The 15,288-nt window shown below is 46.8% G+C and overlaps 2 protein-coding genes across 3 annotated transcripts; both read left to right on the top strand.

Annotated features, from left to right (window-relative positions):
- The first annotated feature begins 105 nt into the window (after positions 1 to 105).
- Positions 106 to 13,760, top strand: CSRNP2 (cysteine and serine rich nuclear protein 2). Of its 2 annotated transcripts, XM_068561320.1 has the most exons (6): positions 106 to 387; positions 1,039 to 1,211; positions 5,581 to 5,817; positions 7,087 to 7,346; positions 10,880 to 11,176; positions 12,748 to 13,760. In XM_068561320.1, exons 3-6 carry the CDS (start codon positions 5,667 to 5,669, stop codon positions 13,669 to 13,671), a joined length of 1,632 nt encoding a protein of 543 aa, XP_068417421.1. In that variant the 5' UTR covers positions 106 to 387; positions 1,039 to 1,211; positions 5,581 to 5,666; the 3' UTR covers positions 13,672 to 13,760. The 2 variants fall into 2 exon arrangements, with proteins under 2 accessions (XP_068417421.1, XP_068417420.1); XM_068561319.1 differs by lacking the exon at positions 1,039 to 1,211.
- LOC137775130 (cytochrome c oxidase subunit 7C, mitochondrial) lies at positions 2,800 to 3,579 on the top strand. Its single transcript, XM_068560798.1, has one exon. The coding sequence runs from the start codon at positions 3,268 to 3,270 to the stop codon at positions 3,457 to 3,459; it is 192 nt and encodes a 63-aa protein (XP_068416899.1). The 5' UTR covers positions 2,800 to 3,267; the 3' UTR covers positions 3,460 to 3,579.
- Positions 13,761 to 15,288: the final 1,528 nt, after the last annotated feature.

Raw genomic sequence — 15,288 nt, 5'->3', positions numbered from 1 at the left:
TCCAACTCCCGGCATGCCGCTGGGCGTGGGGCCGGCACGTAGACTCCATTTCCCAGCCTGCCCCGGGGCTCGGTCCGAACGTGCCGGCGCCTATAAGACCCTGAGCGCTGCGGCCAAAACCTATTGTTAGCAGGAGCCGGGGCGGTTCTAGGCGGCTGCTGCCGGGGGCGCTCGAGTTGCCGGCGCCACCCGCCCTCCGCCGCCTGTCGGCCGACCTGCCCACCCACCGTTCCTCCCCGCCCTGCCGCCTTGGGAACTCCCAGACCGTCTCCGCGGCCCCAGGACTCGCTCTCTCTTCCCTCCTTCCCACTTGGGCTAGGGCGGCGACGGCGGCGGCAGCGGGGGCGGCAGAGACCATCACGGGAGGAGGCAGCTGCGGCGGAGCCGGTAATGGGCCTGGGGGTGCGGGGCGGAGGGTGCCGCCTCGTCCTTTCTCGGGATCGGCCTCCCGGCAGCTGTGGAGGAGTGGTCAACCCAGAGCCGCGGGGATGGAGGGGTCAGAAATGAGAGAGGCACGGACGGGAGCGGTCGGGGGTGGGGGGGCGGGGAGCTAGGGCGCCGCTGGGAAGGGAAGGAGTCGGGAGAGGCGTGGGAGCGAGGGGCACGGAGGACGCGGGCCCGGACTGCGGGGGCAGCTTGAGGGAGACCGACGGGCGGCTTAGAAGCCGGCAGGAATTCGGATGCGGGTTGAGTTCGGAATGGAGTGGAGACGATGTACGATGGAGGGAAGTGAAGGAAGGGGAGGGGGGAAATAGAGGAAAATGTGGGAGGAGTGGTTGGGAATTTGTGAGTAGCAGGCAGGAAGGGATGGGAAACCGGGTAGGGGCTGCAAACGATTGGAATGAGCGGGAAGGTTAGCAGGAATCAGAAAAGGTGCCCCAGAGCTGAAGGGTTCAGCGGGGGTGTCCGTTAAGGGGAACTGGTGACTTGACATGTCCTTTCAACCCAGGTTCCTGATGTCTCCCATTTTTTCTGGCGTTGTGTGGGAAAACGAAAGCATCACTTTCCCTGGTTGCTAGCTTGATCTTTTTTTCACAGGCCCAAACACGCAGCTGACTGCCATCCATTCCTTTTAGTGCCATGGTCTTGATTCATCCTTTTGAAGGGGTTTAGGGTGGCAGTGTGACACACAAACCGTTCTTCAGTATGAAACGTTAGAAGTTATCCCTAAGAGACACAGTGTTCCCTTGTCCTGCAGTTTTCAGTTCAAGGTAAATCCATAGTTGATTCAGATTTTCCTTTTCTTTACTGACTTTCCATTTTGCAAATGTCCAAAGCCAGGAGGATGTTGGTGTGTGCCAGAGTTATAAATGACTGGATATCCTTGAGAGTTAATGGCTCCTGCAGCATCATGTTCCATTTCTACCACAAAGATCTCATGTCCTTCATACGATGGGAGGTTAAACATGGAAAGCCAAATTCTAACCTTGTGTCAGTGAAGGGATAAAAACCAGGGAGTGACGGTTGGAGGGGGGCTTCCCTGAAATACCTAGTTTAAACAAGATGTTTTCACTTGAGCACTTTGTAAGTTCATGATCCTGGTAATCACACGGACACATGGATCCACGAAACTCATAGTATTTGAGAAGCAACTCACAGTATTTTGTAAAAGGAGAAACAGGACCTGTCATCTTATTTAGGTTGATCCTGACACTTAGCAGCAAGCCTTCCTTCCTCTAACCCTACAGCTGGTAGCACTGACGATCTCACTAGAGATTTTTGGCCCTTGACCTTTAGCAGGTTGGGTTTCACTTGAGTAGAGAGGCCTTTCCCTGTGAGATGTACCTTGTCTTATTTTGGACTCATTTATGAGAGAGGCTTTCATTACCTAAACTTTGTCAATACATTCTGCGTCCACAAAATTGGGGGAAGGGGCAGTTCCTTTTTTGCTAGTCTCACATATTTGGGCTTTTGTTTTGGGGGTTGGTTATAGGAATCCACATAGGCCTGAAAAGGCTTAAGTCTAACACTACAATACAGATATGCTGTAGATCTATTTTATTTGGTGCTAGCCTAAAAACTTCTATATACTATGGATCTAAATTATTTCATGCGTCTTTGGGAAATGTTCAACTAGTAGAAACACTTGAGAAAAGACAGGAAGACATGTAGCTAGAAAGGGTCAGCTGACCTTTCATTTTACTGGCATAAACGCTTTTATAGAGGTTTGCATTATTTTCTCCAAAAGCATTTGTTGTTTGAGTTGGTCATTTTGACAGTTAACTGTCAGTTATGACCTGCATTTCCAGTCTCATCGTGTTTATTTCTGTATGGGTTTAAGTGCTTGGAGTATAACTTAGAAGTGTTTTTCTCGAACATAAGCACTGATCCTCTGCCAATGAATAAATAGTTGAGAGAAGTGGGAATGACTGACTTCTAATTGTGGTGTGAAAGGAAGTTGAATTGATAAACTGGAAAGTGGAACCCATTCTTGTTGTTGCTATTTCAGAGAAAGATTTCTTCAGGCCACAGTGGAAGTGGATGGGAGGTTTCTTGGTGCCCAGTGGACATCTTTATCTAACAAGTCAAGTTCACACCAGAGAGTTGGATGAGGAGAGCTGGGTTGAAATTTAAACTTATATTGAACAGAATCGTCGGATATTTTTTTTTTTTTTTTAAGAATGGGTTAATGGCAGAAAAAGTGATGCTAACATCCTGGATAGGGTAAAGAGAGCTCAGTCAATATGCGCATTATTTACATATATAGCCGTTCAGACATGTTAAGGAAAATACATTTTTTCTAGGTTTCACATCTTTTTTCTTCTTTCTTACCTGCCTCCTGTCATTGCCCAGAAACCTCTATTCCAGAAGTGGAAGTGAGGAAGACATAGAAAAAAGAGAGAAAGAGAATAGAACAAGCAGCCTGCAATCCTGGCTGCACGAGAGCGCACAAAAAGTGACCTGAAGAGAAGGGATACCCTGAGGGTACCTGGGTTAAGACAGTGGAGAATCCTCATAATAAAGATGATCTTGGACCAGACCCAGCCTCCTGCAGGGCTCAAAGGAAATATTCAAAGGCAGCCACACTACCGGAAGCAAAGGGACACCTGAACAAAGGACAGGAGTGCACATTTGCTTCCAGTTGTCAATCCCCGAGTGCTTCCAGGCTGAGGAAAAAGGCACTTCCTAGTAGCAACACTAACTGGATCTCAGTTAAAACTGAAGCCAACGGGGGAACAAGGTCGTGAAGAAAGGAGTGCTGGGTGTGCTGCCGCCATTTCTTCCGCCTTAAGTTTCTGCGCCTTTCGCAGGGCTTCCAACAGCGCTATGTTGGGACAAAGCATCCGGAGGTTCACAACCTCTGTGGTCCGTAGGAGCCACTATGAGGAGGGTCCAGGGAAGAATTTACCATTTTCAGTGGAAAACAAGTGGCGGTTACTAGCTATGATGACTTTGTACTTTGGGTCTGGATTTGCTGCACCTTTCTATATAGTAAGACACCAACTGCTTAAAAAATAATCCATGAGACAGATACGAAGAGGAGCATTTTAAGATGTTCAGTCTCTTTGAAAAAAGGATCAAACTCTTGAACTCAGCACCCTAGATATGTTTGTAAATAAACATAGCATAAATCCTTAATGCCTCTTCTCTGAAATATGGAACATGATAATTGAAAAAAAAAAACAAAACAAAACTGAAGCCAGACTTACGTCCTTTCTGAGAAGGATTTTGAGCTCAGTCTGCTTTTTCATGTGATCGATAAGATTTTTAAGTGGGGAGGAAATATTAAATTCAGTGGTCAACATTCTTTTATTTTTTTTATTCCACCCACATATGTACTCAATAGCAAAGGTCTCCCCTCCCCCAATAATAGAATGGAATGAGAAATTTGTTAGTTAATAGGTATCTTTAAGCCCAGCTGAAATCTTAACCCATAAAAGTCTTTGGCTCTCTCCATTCTTACCGATGTCCTAGGAATGTGATCTCTGATGGTAAGATCAGTAACCTGAAGAACAAAATTGATACTTTGGTTTCATTTTTAAATTTAATTACAGTTCTTATCTAGTGCTTGATTAATTTTTTTCTTTCTGGCCAATTTATTTCAGGAATGTGCTTTTCTGAGACCTATGATGACAGGTTTCTTAGGTGCATCTTGGGACTTGAATGCAGAATTTTGATGAGATCTGGCTAGATAAATTAGAAGTTCCTGAAGTACTTATTAGGTCTGGTTGACTGTGTAGAGGTGACCCAAGAGCAGACAAATCGCTTCCAAGAGACAGTCTAGAAAAACAGCTCTGTAGCAGGCATCTCTTGACACCACAGTATATTCTGGGTAGCTGCTCTGCAGTAATGCAGCCCTGGCTTTCTGGGCAGTGTTTTTATTCCTGCTGCATAATTAGCAACTAGTGAGATCATAGTCTGGGGAGATTCTGGCATTACTGAGGCAAAAGCAGGGAGGTTTCAGATCATCACTTGTGGCTTCAGCTTTGACAGCGTTTCTGCTGAGCAGATTCATATCCTGGGGAACTTAAGTCCAAAGATGGAGGAGAAAGATTTGTACCTGGGAAGTGGAATATCCCAGATTCCTTGGTTGTGTGGCAGCATGTTGAAAACACTGCCTGCCATATCAGTGTAACCAGAGTAAATTGTCACTCCTTTTGCTGTTTGTTGTGCCCTTGCTGGTTTCTTTATAGAGGGCAAAGATTGTAAAGCTACGTCTTCCTTGCACAGAGGATGATGGTAGGTCAGCTGAGCCCTATTTTATGGAGCAGTAGGCGATTGGGAAAGAGTCTGGGTTTTGAAGCCAGTGCAGATTCTAATCTTCAGTCCATTCTTTAGAACCCAATTTGACCTTTTCAGGAGCCTGGTGAGACACTTTACATTTGTGAAGATCTGGGTAAAGCATTTCCCTGACTGCCAACGTACTTTGAAATTGAAAGCCTAGAGCAGTATTTCCCAAAGTGTGTTCCCAGGATCATTTGCCCCCCCCCCCCCAAGATACTCTAGAAACAAAGGGTTCCTTAATCATGGGTGCAAAACGCTGCATCCTATTTCCTCCCACCCTTCACCAGGTTCATTAGCATATTAAAAGCCTCTAAAAGGTCTTCCATAAGCAGTTTTCTAAAGTATTTTGACACAGCCGTCCCATTTCCATGTAAAAGCTATTAATATCTATGGAACTAGTTTATTTAATGGATACACTTTAGGAAATGCCAGGCTATATTTCCACTAGGAAAAATAATTGGATCTAGTCTAGGTTTAGGCACAGCCTGATTCTGCCTTTGATCCCCAGTCCCGCCTGCTGACCCCGTGGAGAGCTCTCCTGGGTGAGCAGAAGAGCAGCTACTGTTACCCCAGGGCTAATGAAGCCTGGAGTCCAGCCGGCTTGGAAGCAAAGGCCTTCACTCCACTGGGAAGGTGCTGCCGCTAGTCATCTCATTATCCTAAGAGTGACTGAGACTGGAGGGCTGGGGAGAGACAAAAGTAGGAGAGTGCTGGCTGGAGAGAGATGACCTTGTTTCTAGAGAGCAGACATCAGTGCTAGCTCGGGTGCTTTCTTCAGTTGGAGAGCCTTGTGTATAGACTTGGGAGGGGTCTGTCTTAGGACAGGAGTGCTGATTCCTCTTTTCCCCTGGGCAGAATCCTAATGCACCTGGCTGACTGGTGGTGAGCAGGGGCTTTGGGGCCAACGTGGTGGGCTCCCCAAGGAAACCCCTTTGAAACCAATGGATGCATTCACGGGCTCGGGTCTCAAGAGGAAGTTTGATGATGTGGATGTGGGTTCATCAGTTTCCAACTCCGACGATGAGATCTCCAGCAGTGACAGCGCTGACAGCTGCGACAGCCTCAATCCTCCCACAGCTGCCAGCTTCACACGTGAGTGAGCCGCTCCCTCCCTGCCTACCCCCATGTACCCCAAGCATTGGAGCCCATTGCAGCTCTTTGAGACAGCTTTTGTCCAGCTTGGGGATTTGCCCTTATTCGTAATCTCTCCCACCCTTAGCTCAGCCTTGCTCTTTGGAGGACCTCATTGCTCTGATATCATAGACTTATATTAAATATGAATTATTCTAGCTGATTTTACTTATGCTGTGCTTTGTGAGTCCCCAGAATGGGTTGAATTAAACTGAAGAAGGAGGAGTCTAGGAGTCTACGCTTCCCCACTAGAGTCCTATAGAGTTCCACAAAATTGTAGCTCTATCAGGACATAAATGCTTACTGCCTGTGGACAACTGGGGCATCTCCACACTTGTTAATTCTTATGGTTCAATTAGTTTCTTGGAAAGAACTTCGGATTCTGTAGATCAAGGGTTGTCTGTGGACTAAATCTGGCTCACTGCCTGTTTTTGTAAATAAAGTTTTATTGGAACACAGCCACACCCAGTGTCTATGATGGCTTTTCATGCTGCAGTGGCAGAATTGAGTGGTAGTTGGCAACAGAGACCTCATGGCTTGCAAAGCCTAAAATATTTACTACCTGGACCTTTACAGAAGAAGTTTGCCATCTCCTGCTATAGAGCAACACTACCAGGGGGTGTTGCCTGGTGGTCTAGTGGTTAGGATTCGGCATTTTCACTGCTGTGGCCCGGGTTCAGTCCCTGGTCAGGGAACTGAGATCCCGCAAGCCATGTGGCGTGGCCAAAACAACAAAACACCGTCCAAAAGAATTTTCTGTTATCATAGAAATGTTATGTATCTGCACTGTCCAGTATGATAGCCATTAGCCACATGTGGCTATTGAGCACTTGAAGTGTGATTAGTGTAACTGAGGAGCTAAATTTTAAGTTTTATTTCACTTTAACTAATTTAAATTGCCACATGTGACTAGTAGCTGCTGTATTGGACAGTGAAACTTATGTAGATTGTTACATCCTGAAAAGATTACCTAGAGATTCTCTTCCCAGCTGATGTCTAAAAGTAGATTTTGTGATCATCTGGGTGAAGTCAGTCTGGAGGCAGTGGTATGGACCAGCTGATGGTCAAGGTCCCTTCCAACTGTGCTTTTAAGATTTGAAAATTAGGAAGGTCTCTAGATACTGGGAGCACCTTTGGAGAAGAGCTGAGAGCCTAGATGAATGAGAAAGAAAGAGGTCCCCAAACAGGCCATCTCTGGGTTAAAGTTTTCTTTCTGTGCTCCCTTCTCAGCCACATCCATCCTGAAGCGGCAGAAGCAGCTGCGGAGGAAGAATGTGCGCTTTGACCAGGTGACTGTGTACTACTTTGCCCGGCGCCAGGGTTTCACCAGCGTGCCCAGCCAGGGCGGCAGCTCTCTGGGCATGGCCCAGCGCCATAACTCTGTACGCAGCTACACGCTCTGTGAGTTTGCTCAGGAGCAGGAGGTGAACCATCGGGAGATTCTTCGTGAACACCTGAAGGAGGAGAAACTCCACGCCAAGAAGATGAAGGTGCGTAAGGGGTCTAGGGTCTGGTACTTCCCATGTGCCAAGATAAAGCAGGAAACCATCTAGGTCTATCATGTGGTGTTTTTGTTTTGTTTTGTTTTTGGACTGTTGCCTTTTGTACATAGAGATTTCATATCTTTCTAGTGAGAAATCTCAGATTTGGATTCAAATCTCAGTCTGAGATGCCATTCTTTTTGTCTCTGGTAGGGAGTCTAGCAGAGATAGCAAAATGGCTTCCCTAGAATTCCCTATTCTCGCCCGCTCTGCAAGTGTTTTTTTGTTTTGTTTTGTTTTTTTAATTAATTTATTTATTATTTATTTATTTTTGGCTGTGTTGGGTCTTCGTTTCTGTGCGAGGGCTTTCTCCAGTTGCGGCAAGCGGGGGCCACTCTTCATCGCGGTGCGCGGGCCTCTCACTATTGCGGCGTTTCTTGCTGCGGAGCACAGGCTCCAGACGCGCAGGCTCAGTAGTTGTGGCTCACGGGCCTCGTTGCTCCGTGGCATGTGGGATCCTCCCAGACCAGGGCTCGAACCCGTGTCCCCTGCACATTGGCAGGCAGACTCTCAACCACTGCGCCACCAGGGAAGCCCTCTGCAAGTGTTTTTAAAGTTTAAAGTGTGAATACCTGAAGATATTCAAGTCTGCCACCCCTGGACCCTGAGGAGGCAGTGTTTCAGTTTCTCGTCAAATGATTATCCATTGGCCTGATGCACAGAACAGGTTTTGGATCTTTTACATCCTCTGAAAGGATCCTGCTGATTCTGTAACTCCCATTGCTTCTAGGTGATAGTTTTTCAGGTATAAACAATAGCATTACCAAATAGTTATTTCGATCTGTATAGCACTGGGCCTGCAGTCTGATGCCGCACCAGCTCTTCAAGTTTAGGAGGAGAACAGGGCTGGAAGACCCATCTCAGATGGGTCTTTGTAGCTACACATTTGCTCTCAGCACTGCTTGGCACTCCACAGCCATAGTTTCCACCAGTCTGCAAAAATTGCCCCCAGAGTTCCTAGTTCCAAATTTGGAGAACACTGCTTCAGGCCTGGCCAAGTTCTTCTGGGCTCAAAGTATGTGGACCCACGTTAAAACAGGTGGCTGCATCATTTCCAGGGTTGTGGGTGAAATCCTAATGAGACACACCAGAATGTGGTAGGGTTGGAGAACTGGTGGCAGAGGATGTATGTGAACCAGATCTCGCTGCTCTCTCCCTTTGAGAGCTCTATGTCTGCCGCCCGAAGTCTACGCCTAAAGACTTACACCTGTTTTTCTAACTAGAATGACATTCAGGCTTCCCTTTCTTCTGTCTGAGGAATTCCGTCACTGACCCTATCACCTTCCTGCTGCTATAGCCACAGCTGGGCAAATAAACACTCTTCTCATCATTTGTAATGAAGGTTTTCTTCCTGTTTCCTAAGAAGAAACATCTCCCCTAAATCTGGTAGAGGGATGACATGTCAAAGCAGACACCCTGTTCTGTGTCCTCCCTTGTAGGAGGTCTAGGGACAAAGCCAGGCAAACTTGAGACTGAGAAACAGCTCTGCTACTTATTAAGCAGATTTAGTGAGCAGCACAATGGTGGCATCTAATATATCTTTCTGTGTCAAGAGAACACCCTTACGTTGGTCCACTTCACTCTTTTCTTAGAAATTTTTCCTGTCTTTAGCACTCTATAGGGGAGGCAGTTGGTCTCAAAAAATATACATTTTGCATCTCCCATATGCCATCTAATATTTGTTTTCCCTTTGGACTTCCACCCCCCCCCCCAAAAAAAAAGCTGCTGGTGCTTTGCATCAGTATTAGTACCTATAATTTTTCTAATATTTTTATTACTTTTTTTGGCCTTTTATCCATATGGAATTCATTATTATGAATAGTATGAATTGGAAATCTTACTTTTTTTTCAAAAGAATATACAGTTGTCCCAATACCATTTAATGACTAGAAGAGTCTTTTCCTTACTGATTTGAAATGCCACCTCTGTTAGAATATATTAAATTCTCATATCTACATGGGTTTCCTTCTATTGCATGTCTCATCTCTTTCCTTTGAGAGGACAGCAAGGAGGGAGGGTGCTTCGGAGGAGGCCAACCTTGGTGAAACAGGCAGGAGCAATGCTAAGGTCTGTGGAAAGGCCGCTCGTAGTTGGCCTGCCTGGGACAGAAATAATAGTCTAGGGGATCCCCAGAAGCACCACTTTATTTCTCTCATTTCTCTTATCACCTCCCCCCCAAACAAACAAACAAACAAAACAAGTGTATACCTTATTAGCCAGGTCTCTTGCATCACATCTCTCCCAGGAGTTGTTCCTTTACCAGCACTTTTCTGGCTGGCTGATGAAATAAGCCAATTGCTTGGCTTTTATCCTGCTAGTAGCTTCCAGAGCCCTGGGGATTGTGAGGCCTCATTTTCTTTACCTGAATTCTCTAGTGAGTGTTCAAAACTCATTCAGCCACAGATTGTCTTCAGCCTGTCCTTCCACTAAGATTCCCTTTCCTGGCTCTCTGTCCTTCTTACCCAGAGAACCCAGATTTCTGCCTGCAGAGAGTACACTCAGTATCATATATGCCACCCTACCTCACATACAGATTTTTTTTGAAACCAAATAAAAAAGGATTAGGAAGGAGAAAGAGGGAATTCCCTGGTGGTCCAGTGGTTAGGACTTGGCGCTTTCACTGCCGAGGGACCAGGTTCAGTCCCTGGTTGGGCAACTAAGATCCCACAAGCCACGCGGCACGACCAAAAAAAAAGAGGAGAAAGAATATATTTCTTCTAGGCCGTGGCTTGGAAGTGAGGGCTTTCTTGACAGCCATTAATAACTTGCTCATTTTTTTTCTCCTCCACATAAAATGAAGCTCTTCTGTGTATGCACAGATAATTATTCACACTGTGGGGGTTCAGGTTCATTGACAAAGACTGGTAGGTAGCCTTGTACTATACTTTAATGTACTCTTCTTCCCACAGTGTGGTTTGGGGTCCTTTAGGGTGCAAACTGAAGGGTGTTTTGCAAGGTTGTTTACATCAAAGGAACATCCAGCCATTGAAATACCTTCTCTTCTTCCGTGTATGAGAAGGCAGGTTAGCTGAAGCTAAGGGACACAAGCCTGGGAATGGAGGGTATATTTGTGGGAAAAGATTATCTTCTGGGAGGGAAGGTGAGACAGAGGTTTTAAGAGACGTTGATCCAGAAAGGTGATGTCCCTTGTGTTGATGGGCTGGTGTTAGAGCTGCACAGGCTTCCTGTCTTCCTGCTCTAGAATTGTTCTCTTGACCGACTCTATCCAGTACGGTAGCCACCAGCCATACTAGTGGCTATTTATACGTAATTAAAATTAAATAAAGGTGAAAGTTCAGTTTCTCAGTTGCACTAGCCCCATTTATAGTGCTCGGTAGCCACACGTGCGTCGGGATGGGCTGCACGGATATCTCCGTCACGGCAGAAAGTTCACTTGGCCCAAGCTGCTCTAGGTGCACCCGGTGAGAAGGCTCCTGCTGATAATGCTCTAGAGCCTGACCTTCCTTCCTGTCTCTTGGCAGCTGACCAAGAATGGGACAGTGGAGTCGGTGGAGGCCGACTGCCTGACATTGGATGATGTTTCAGATGAAGATATTGATGTGGAAAACGTGGAGGTGGATGATTACTTCTTCCTGCAGCCTCTGCCCACCAAACGGCGACGGGCCCTGCTGAGGGCTTCTGGGGTCCACCGCATTGATGCTGAAGAGAAGCAAGAACTTCGAGCCATCCGACTGTCACGGGAAGAGTGTGGTTGTGACTGTCGACTGTATTGTGACCCGGAAGCCTGTGCCTGTAGCCAGGCTGGGATTAAATGCCAGGTCGGTCCACATTTTGCTGTGATAGTATATCCACCCTAGAGTCAGGGGTGTCTAGTGTGGGTGCCAGTGAATGTGGGAGGTGCCCATGCACGGGTGAACACTTCAGTTCTACAGCCTTCCTCCACCAACAAAGAAAACAAGTATGACGGGATTCTTAGGCTGTGGAGATAGCAATGATCTTTTTTTTTCTGGGTATCTCACCTCAGAGGTGATAAGCAGCAGTTGTTGGCACATGGAGGAACGGGGGTTAGTGAGTTTAACATTTAATAGCTGTCCTTGAATATTGACTGATTCCTTGAGGTAAATGGAAGCAGAGGACTGAGGTAGGCCTTTAGATTTTATCCTACAAACACTTATTCACAGTACCTCTACTCCAATTTTGTAAAAATCAGAATAGTCCTCAGAATCTAATTAAGGATCAGATTTGGGCTTAAATCCATAGTGTCCTACAAGATAGAAAGCATCATCCCCCAGAGGGCCTTCTGACAAGGGACAGTTTGGAAGACACATCTCAACTGAAAATGGCAGTACCATCCCAAAGAATGAAATTTATCTGGAACCTGTATACTGAGGCTGTGGTGCTGAGTCCTTGTGGTTGAATTTATCCTAACCTTTTCTTTCTTATTTTCAGGTTGGTATCAGATAGCTATAGCAGGTCCGACCAGATAATGCTTTTCAGACCGAGTCCCGTAACGAATCAGTCTGTTATACACAGACCTGAGGACAGTCCTAAGAAATGGATTGTTCCTAAGAACTGGAAGGGAGAGTTCTAGAAGTTGATTTCATGGGAAGACACTGTATTTGTATTGTACAGAAGACTTATTTGTCTTCTCACAATTTTAATTTTATTTTTGATATGTATGGGGTGTTTTCATTTGGGGGATTCAAAAGGAAAATAAGGAGGTAGAAAGCATCTCCTTTCCAGATATCCCTGGTGTATAAGTTAATTATCTTGATAACTGCTTCCAAACCAAGCTAGCCAACCATCAGGGGAAAATGAAGCCGGTAGTGAAAAGCTGGCCATTATTTTGTTCGAAACTTCACTATAGCACCTTGGCAAACAAAGGCACTTTTGCCTAGTTTCCCCATTATGTATTGCTTTGGACTAGCGAGATCTTCTACCTCCTTTCCCATGCCTGTCATCAAAGAACACAGTAGGCTTGGGCCCTGGCCTTTTGTTTTCTTAATAAAGTAGGTAGGTTCTGGAAAAGTCTCTGAGGCATATACATTTCTTTTCTCTGAGAACTGTCAGCTTTCAGAGAGGTATCTCTGGTCTTTTGACTGGAAGGGCCCTTTGACATGATCTTTGTCTTCTTTTTGTTTAGAAGAGGAAACAAAGCCCTGGAGAGAGAAATGACTTTCTTGAGGTCACACTACTAATTAGTGGCTGTGCTAGAATGGAAAGGCAGGTGGTCTGATAACTCCCATCTAGTGCTCCGGTAGCTCACGCTGCAGGTTATGTTTTGAATTGGTTGTTTCTCTTGTAAGAGGACCTCAAACCCTGACTCCCTGTGTTCGCCAGCTAACGTCTCGTATCTCATCTGGCCTCAACCTCCTTGTCCCCTCCTCAGGTGGACCGCATGTCCTTTCCATGTGGCTGCTCCCGGGACGGCTGTGGGAACATGGCTGGGCGCATTGAATTCAACCCAATCCGGGTCCGGACTCATTACCTCCACACCATCATGAAGCTGGAGCTGGAGAGCAAGCGGCAGGTGAGCCGCCCGCCAGCCCCAGACGAGGAGCCCTCCCCCGCTGCCAGCTGCAGCCTGGCGGCAGCACAGGGCTCAGAGACACAGGACTTCCAGGAGTTCATCGCTGAGAATGAGACGGCGGTGCTGCACCTGCAGAGTGCGGAGGAGCTGGAGCGGCTCCAGGCGGAGGAGGACTCGAGCGGCTCCAGTGCCAGCCTGGACTCCAGCATAGAGAGCCTGGGCGTGTGCATCCTGGAGGAGCCCCTGGCTGTTCCCGAAGAGCTGTGCCCAGGCCTGGCAGCCCCCATCCTCATCCAGGCTCAGCTGCCCCCAGGCTCCTCCGTGCTGTGTTTTGCCGAGAACTCGGACCAGCCGACTGCCTCAGCTGTGAACAACCCATCCTACTTGAACAGTGGGCCCCTGGTCTACTACCAGGTGGAGCAGAGGCCAGTCCTGGGGGTGAAAGGAGAGCCTGGTACGGAAGAAGTCCCGCCCTCGTTCCCCAAGGAGAAGGATCTGAGTGTCTTCTCTCTCCCGGTTACCTCACTGGTGGCTTGTGGCCCCACAGACCCGGCTGCCCTCTGTAAGTCAGAGGTGGGGAAAACATCCACGCTAGAAACGCTAGTGCCCGAAGATCGTAACCCCGAGGAGCCTGAGGATGAAGACTTCCGCCCCTCTTGGTCCCCCTCAAAGCTCCCCTTGCGCATGGACGATGAAGAGGGCTGTGTGGTGGAGAAGACCGCACAGCACAGTGAGGCCCGGCCCCCTGAAGAGCCTTCCCTGGAGCTCCCTCTGGCAGTGTGACACGGGGACGGAGATTATGCCTCTTACCCATTCTCTATTTATTCCCTTATTTTATCTAACACCATTTCAAAAACAAAACTGTAGAAGCAGCTGCTGCTCCCATGTTATTTTATTGGGGTCTTTGGGGTACGGGTGGGAAAGGATTATTTGTACAAGTATTTTTTAAAGGGCCAAGAGAACCAAGGAGACCAGCCTCAGCTCGATCTGGGGATAGAGTCTTGGGGCAGAGGAGGCTGCATACTGAGCTTTCTGGGCCGTTGGAACAGCACTACGATCTCACAGGAGAAGCTGGGTAATTCAAACAGCTGTTCACGTAGGGACCAGAACACAACAATTGGAACAGCATGACTGAGCCCCTTCCCTCTCCTGAGCTCCAGGCAGGGAACAAGCTCATTTTCCTCAGTGGTTACTCTGATATCCCACTTTGGTGTATCATAATAATACAGTTGGAATCATCAGCTGGTTGAGTCTAGAGAGGAGGGGGTGAAAGGGTCTCTGCTTCTGTACAGAACATCCAGGATCTATAAAAATTTAACCTGCATTCCCTGGGCCCCTATTTGGTAAATAAGTTAATATTTGACATGTTTGGTGTTCTCTGACCTGTTCCCCACACTGGGGATTCCTGGTCTTAACTTGAATTGTTTCTTTCACATGTTCTTAGGTACTAGAGTTAAACTGGTCTTTTTTTTTTTTTACCCCTCTGTCCTTTTTCCTTTGAAGGGAAAGAGCTAGATTGGCTGGGGACGTGGCATCAAGAGCCTGAGTCTTCTGTATATGTCTAACCCCAGCTCCATCAGGCAGCTTTAGTCTGGGGCTCACACATCCCATGGGAGGCCTATATGGAGCATTAACCTGTGTCCAAAGGAGGCAGCAGGAACAGGCTGCTGTCTGGAAAGATGACTTTGTGCCATGCTTGCTTTTTCACCCAGCTTGTCCCCCCGCCCCAATTTGAGAAATTTGAGCTTTAAAGGAATGTAGGATGTGGCAAGTTCACCAACTAGTTTTTGTTTCCTTTTTGTATCTGCCCTCGTGGTCCCTCTTGGATATACAGGGTTAGAGTTCTTATACTATATTCTTAATACTGTTCACCCCCAATAACTGCAAATGCTTATTGGATCCCTCCCATCTTGATATATAAAGATTGGAAGCCAAACCGGTTCTTAAATGCTACATACAACTTCCAGGTTCTGAAGAAGTCAAGTTCTGACTGTAACCTTTGAGGTCTATAGAGTGGGACTCAGATTCAGTTTGTACCTGAATTAGGGGGGATACAGTTCCTGTTCTCTTATGTCCTGCTTACGTTCCAGGATGTCCTCCATTGAACACCACTGAATTCTTTTTTACTAGCAAAGTTATCTTTGCCTGTTTTATTTCATTCTTTTTTTATGGGCTCTGTTTGAAGAGGGAGGCAGTAGGGAGCAAAACACTCTTCTTTAACATCCTTTACACCATGCTTCATTACTGCTATGGTTTATTAACCAGGAAAAAAAAAAGTAAAGAACTTTTTTTTTTTTGGTGGAGGAGATTAACTGTTCCTACTTATCTTGCTCATAAAGCCTTTTCTTGTGGGATCTTAAGGCCCTGGTGTCTGAAAGCAACCTTCATGTACATCGCAGC

The sequence above is a fragment of the Eschrichtius robustus genome, chromosome 13, assembly GCF_028021215.1.
Source record: "Eschrichtius robustus isolate mEscRob2 chromosome 13, mEscRob2.pri, whole genome shotgun sequence".
In the NCBI taxonomy this organism is placed as follows: Eukaryota; Metazoa; Chordata; class Mammalia; order Artiodactyla; family Eschrichtiidae; genus Eschrichtius; species Eschrichtius robustus.
This window is presented reverse-complemented; position numbering and strand designations above follow the sequence as displayed.

What these genes read in the sequence shown, in the direction of transcription:
- LOC137775130 (XM_068560798.1), top strand. Translation starts at nt 3,268, where the DNA reads ATGTTGGGACAAAGCATCCGGAGGTTCACAACCTCTGTGGTCCGTAGG.
- CSRNP2 (XM_068561319.1), top strand. Translation starts at nt 5,667, where the DNA reads ATGGATGCATTCACGGGCTCGGGTCTCAAGAGGAAGTTTGATGATGTG. An exon ending in CACAGCTGCCAGCTTCACAC is followed by an intron (nt 5,818 to 7,086) that starts GTGAGTGAGCCG and finishes CTCCCTTCTCAG; the next exon opens with CCACATCCATCCTGAAGCGG. An exon ending in AGGCTGGGATTAAATGCCAG is followed by an intron (nt 11,177 to 12,747) that starts GTCGGTCCACAT and finishes TCCCCTCCTCAG; the next exon opens with GTGGACCGCATGTCCTTTCC.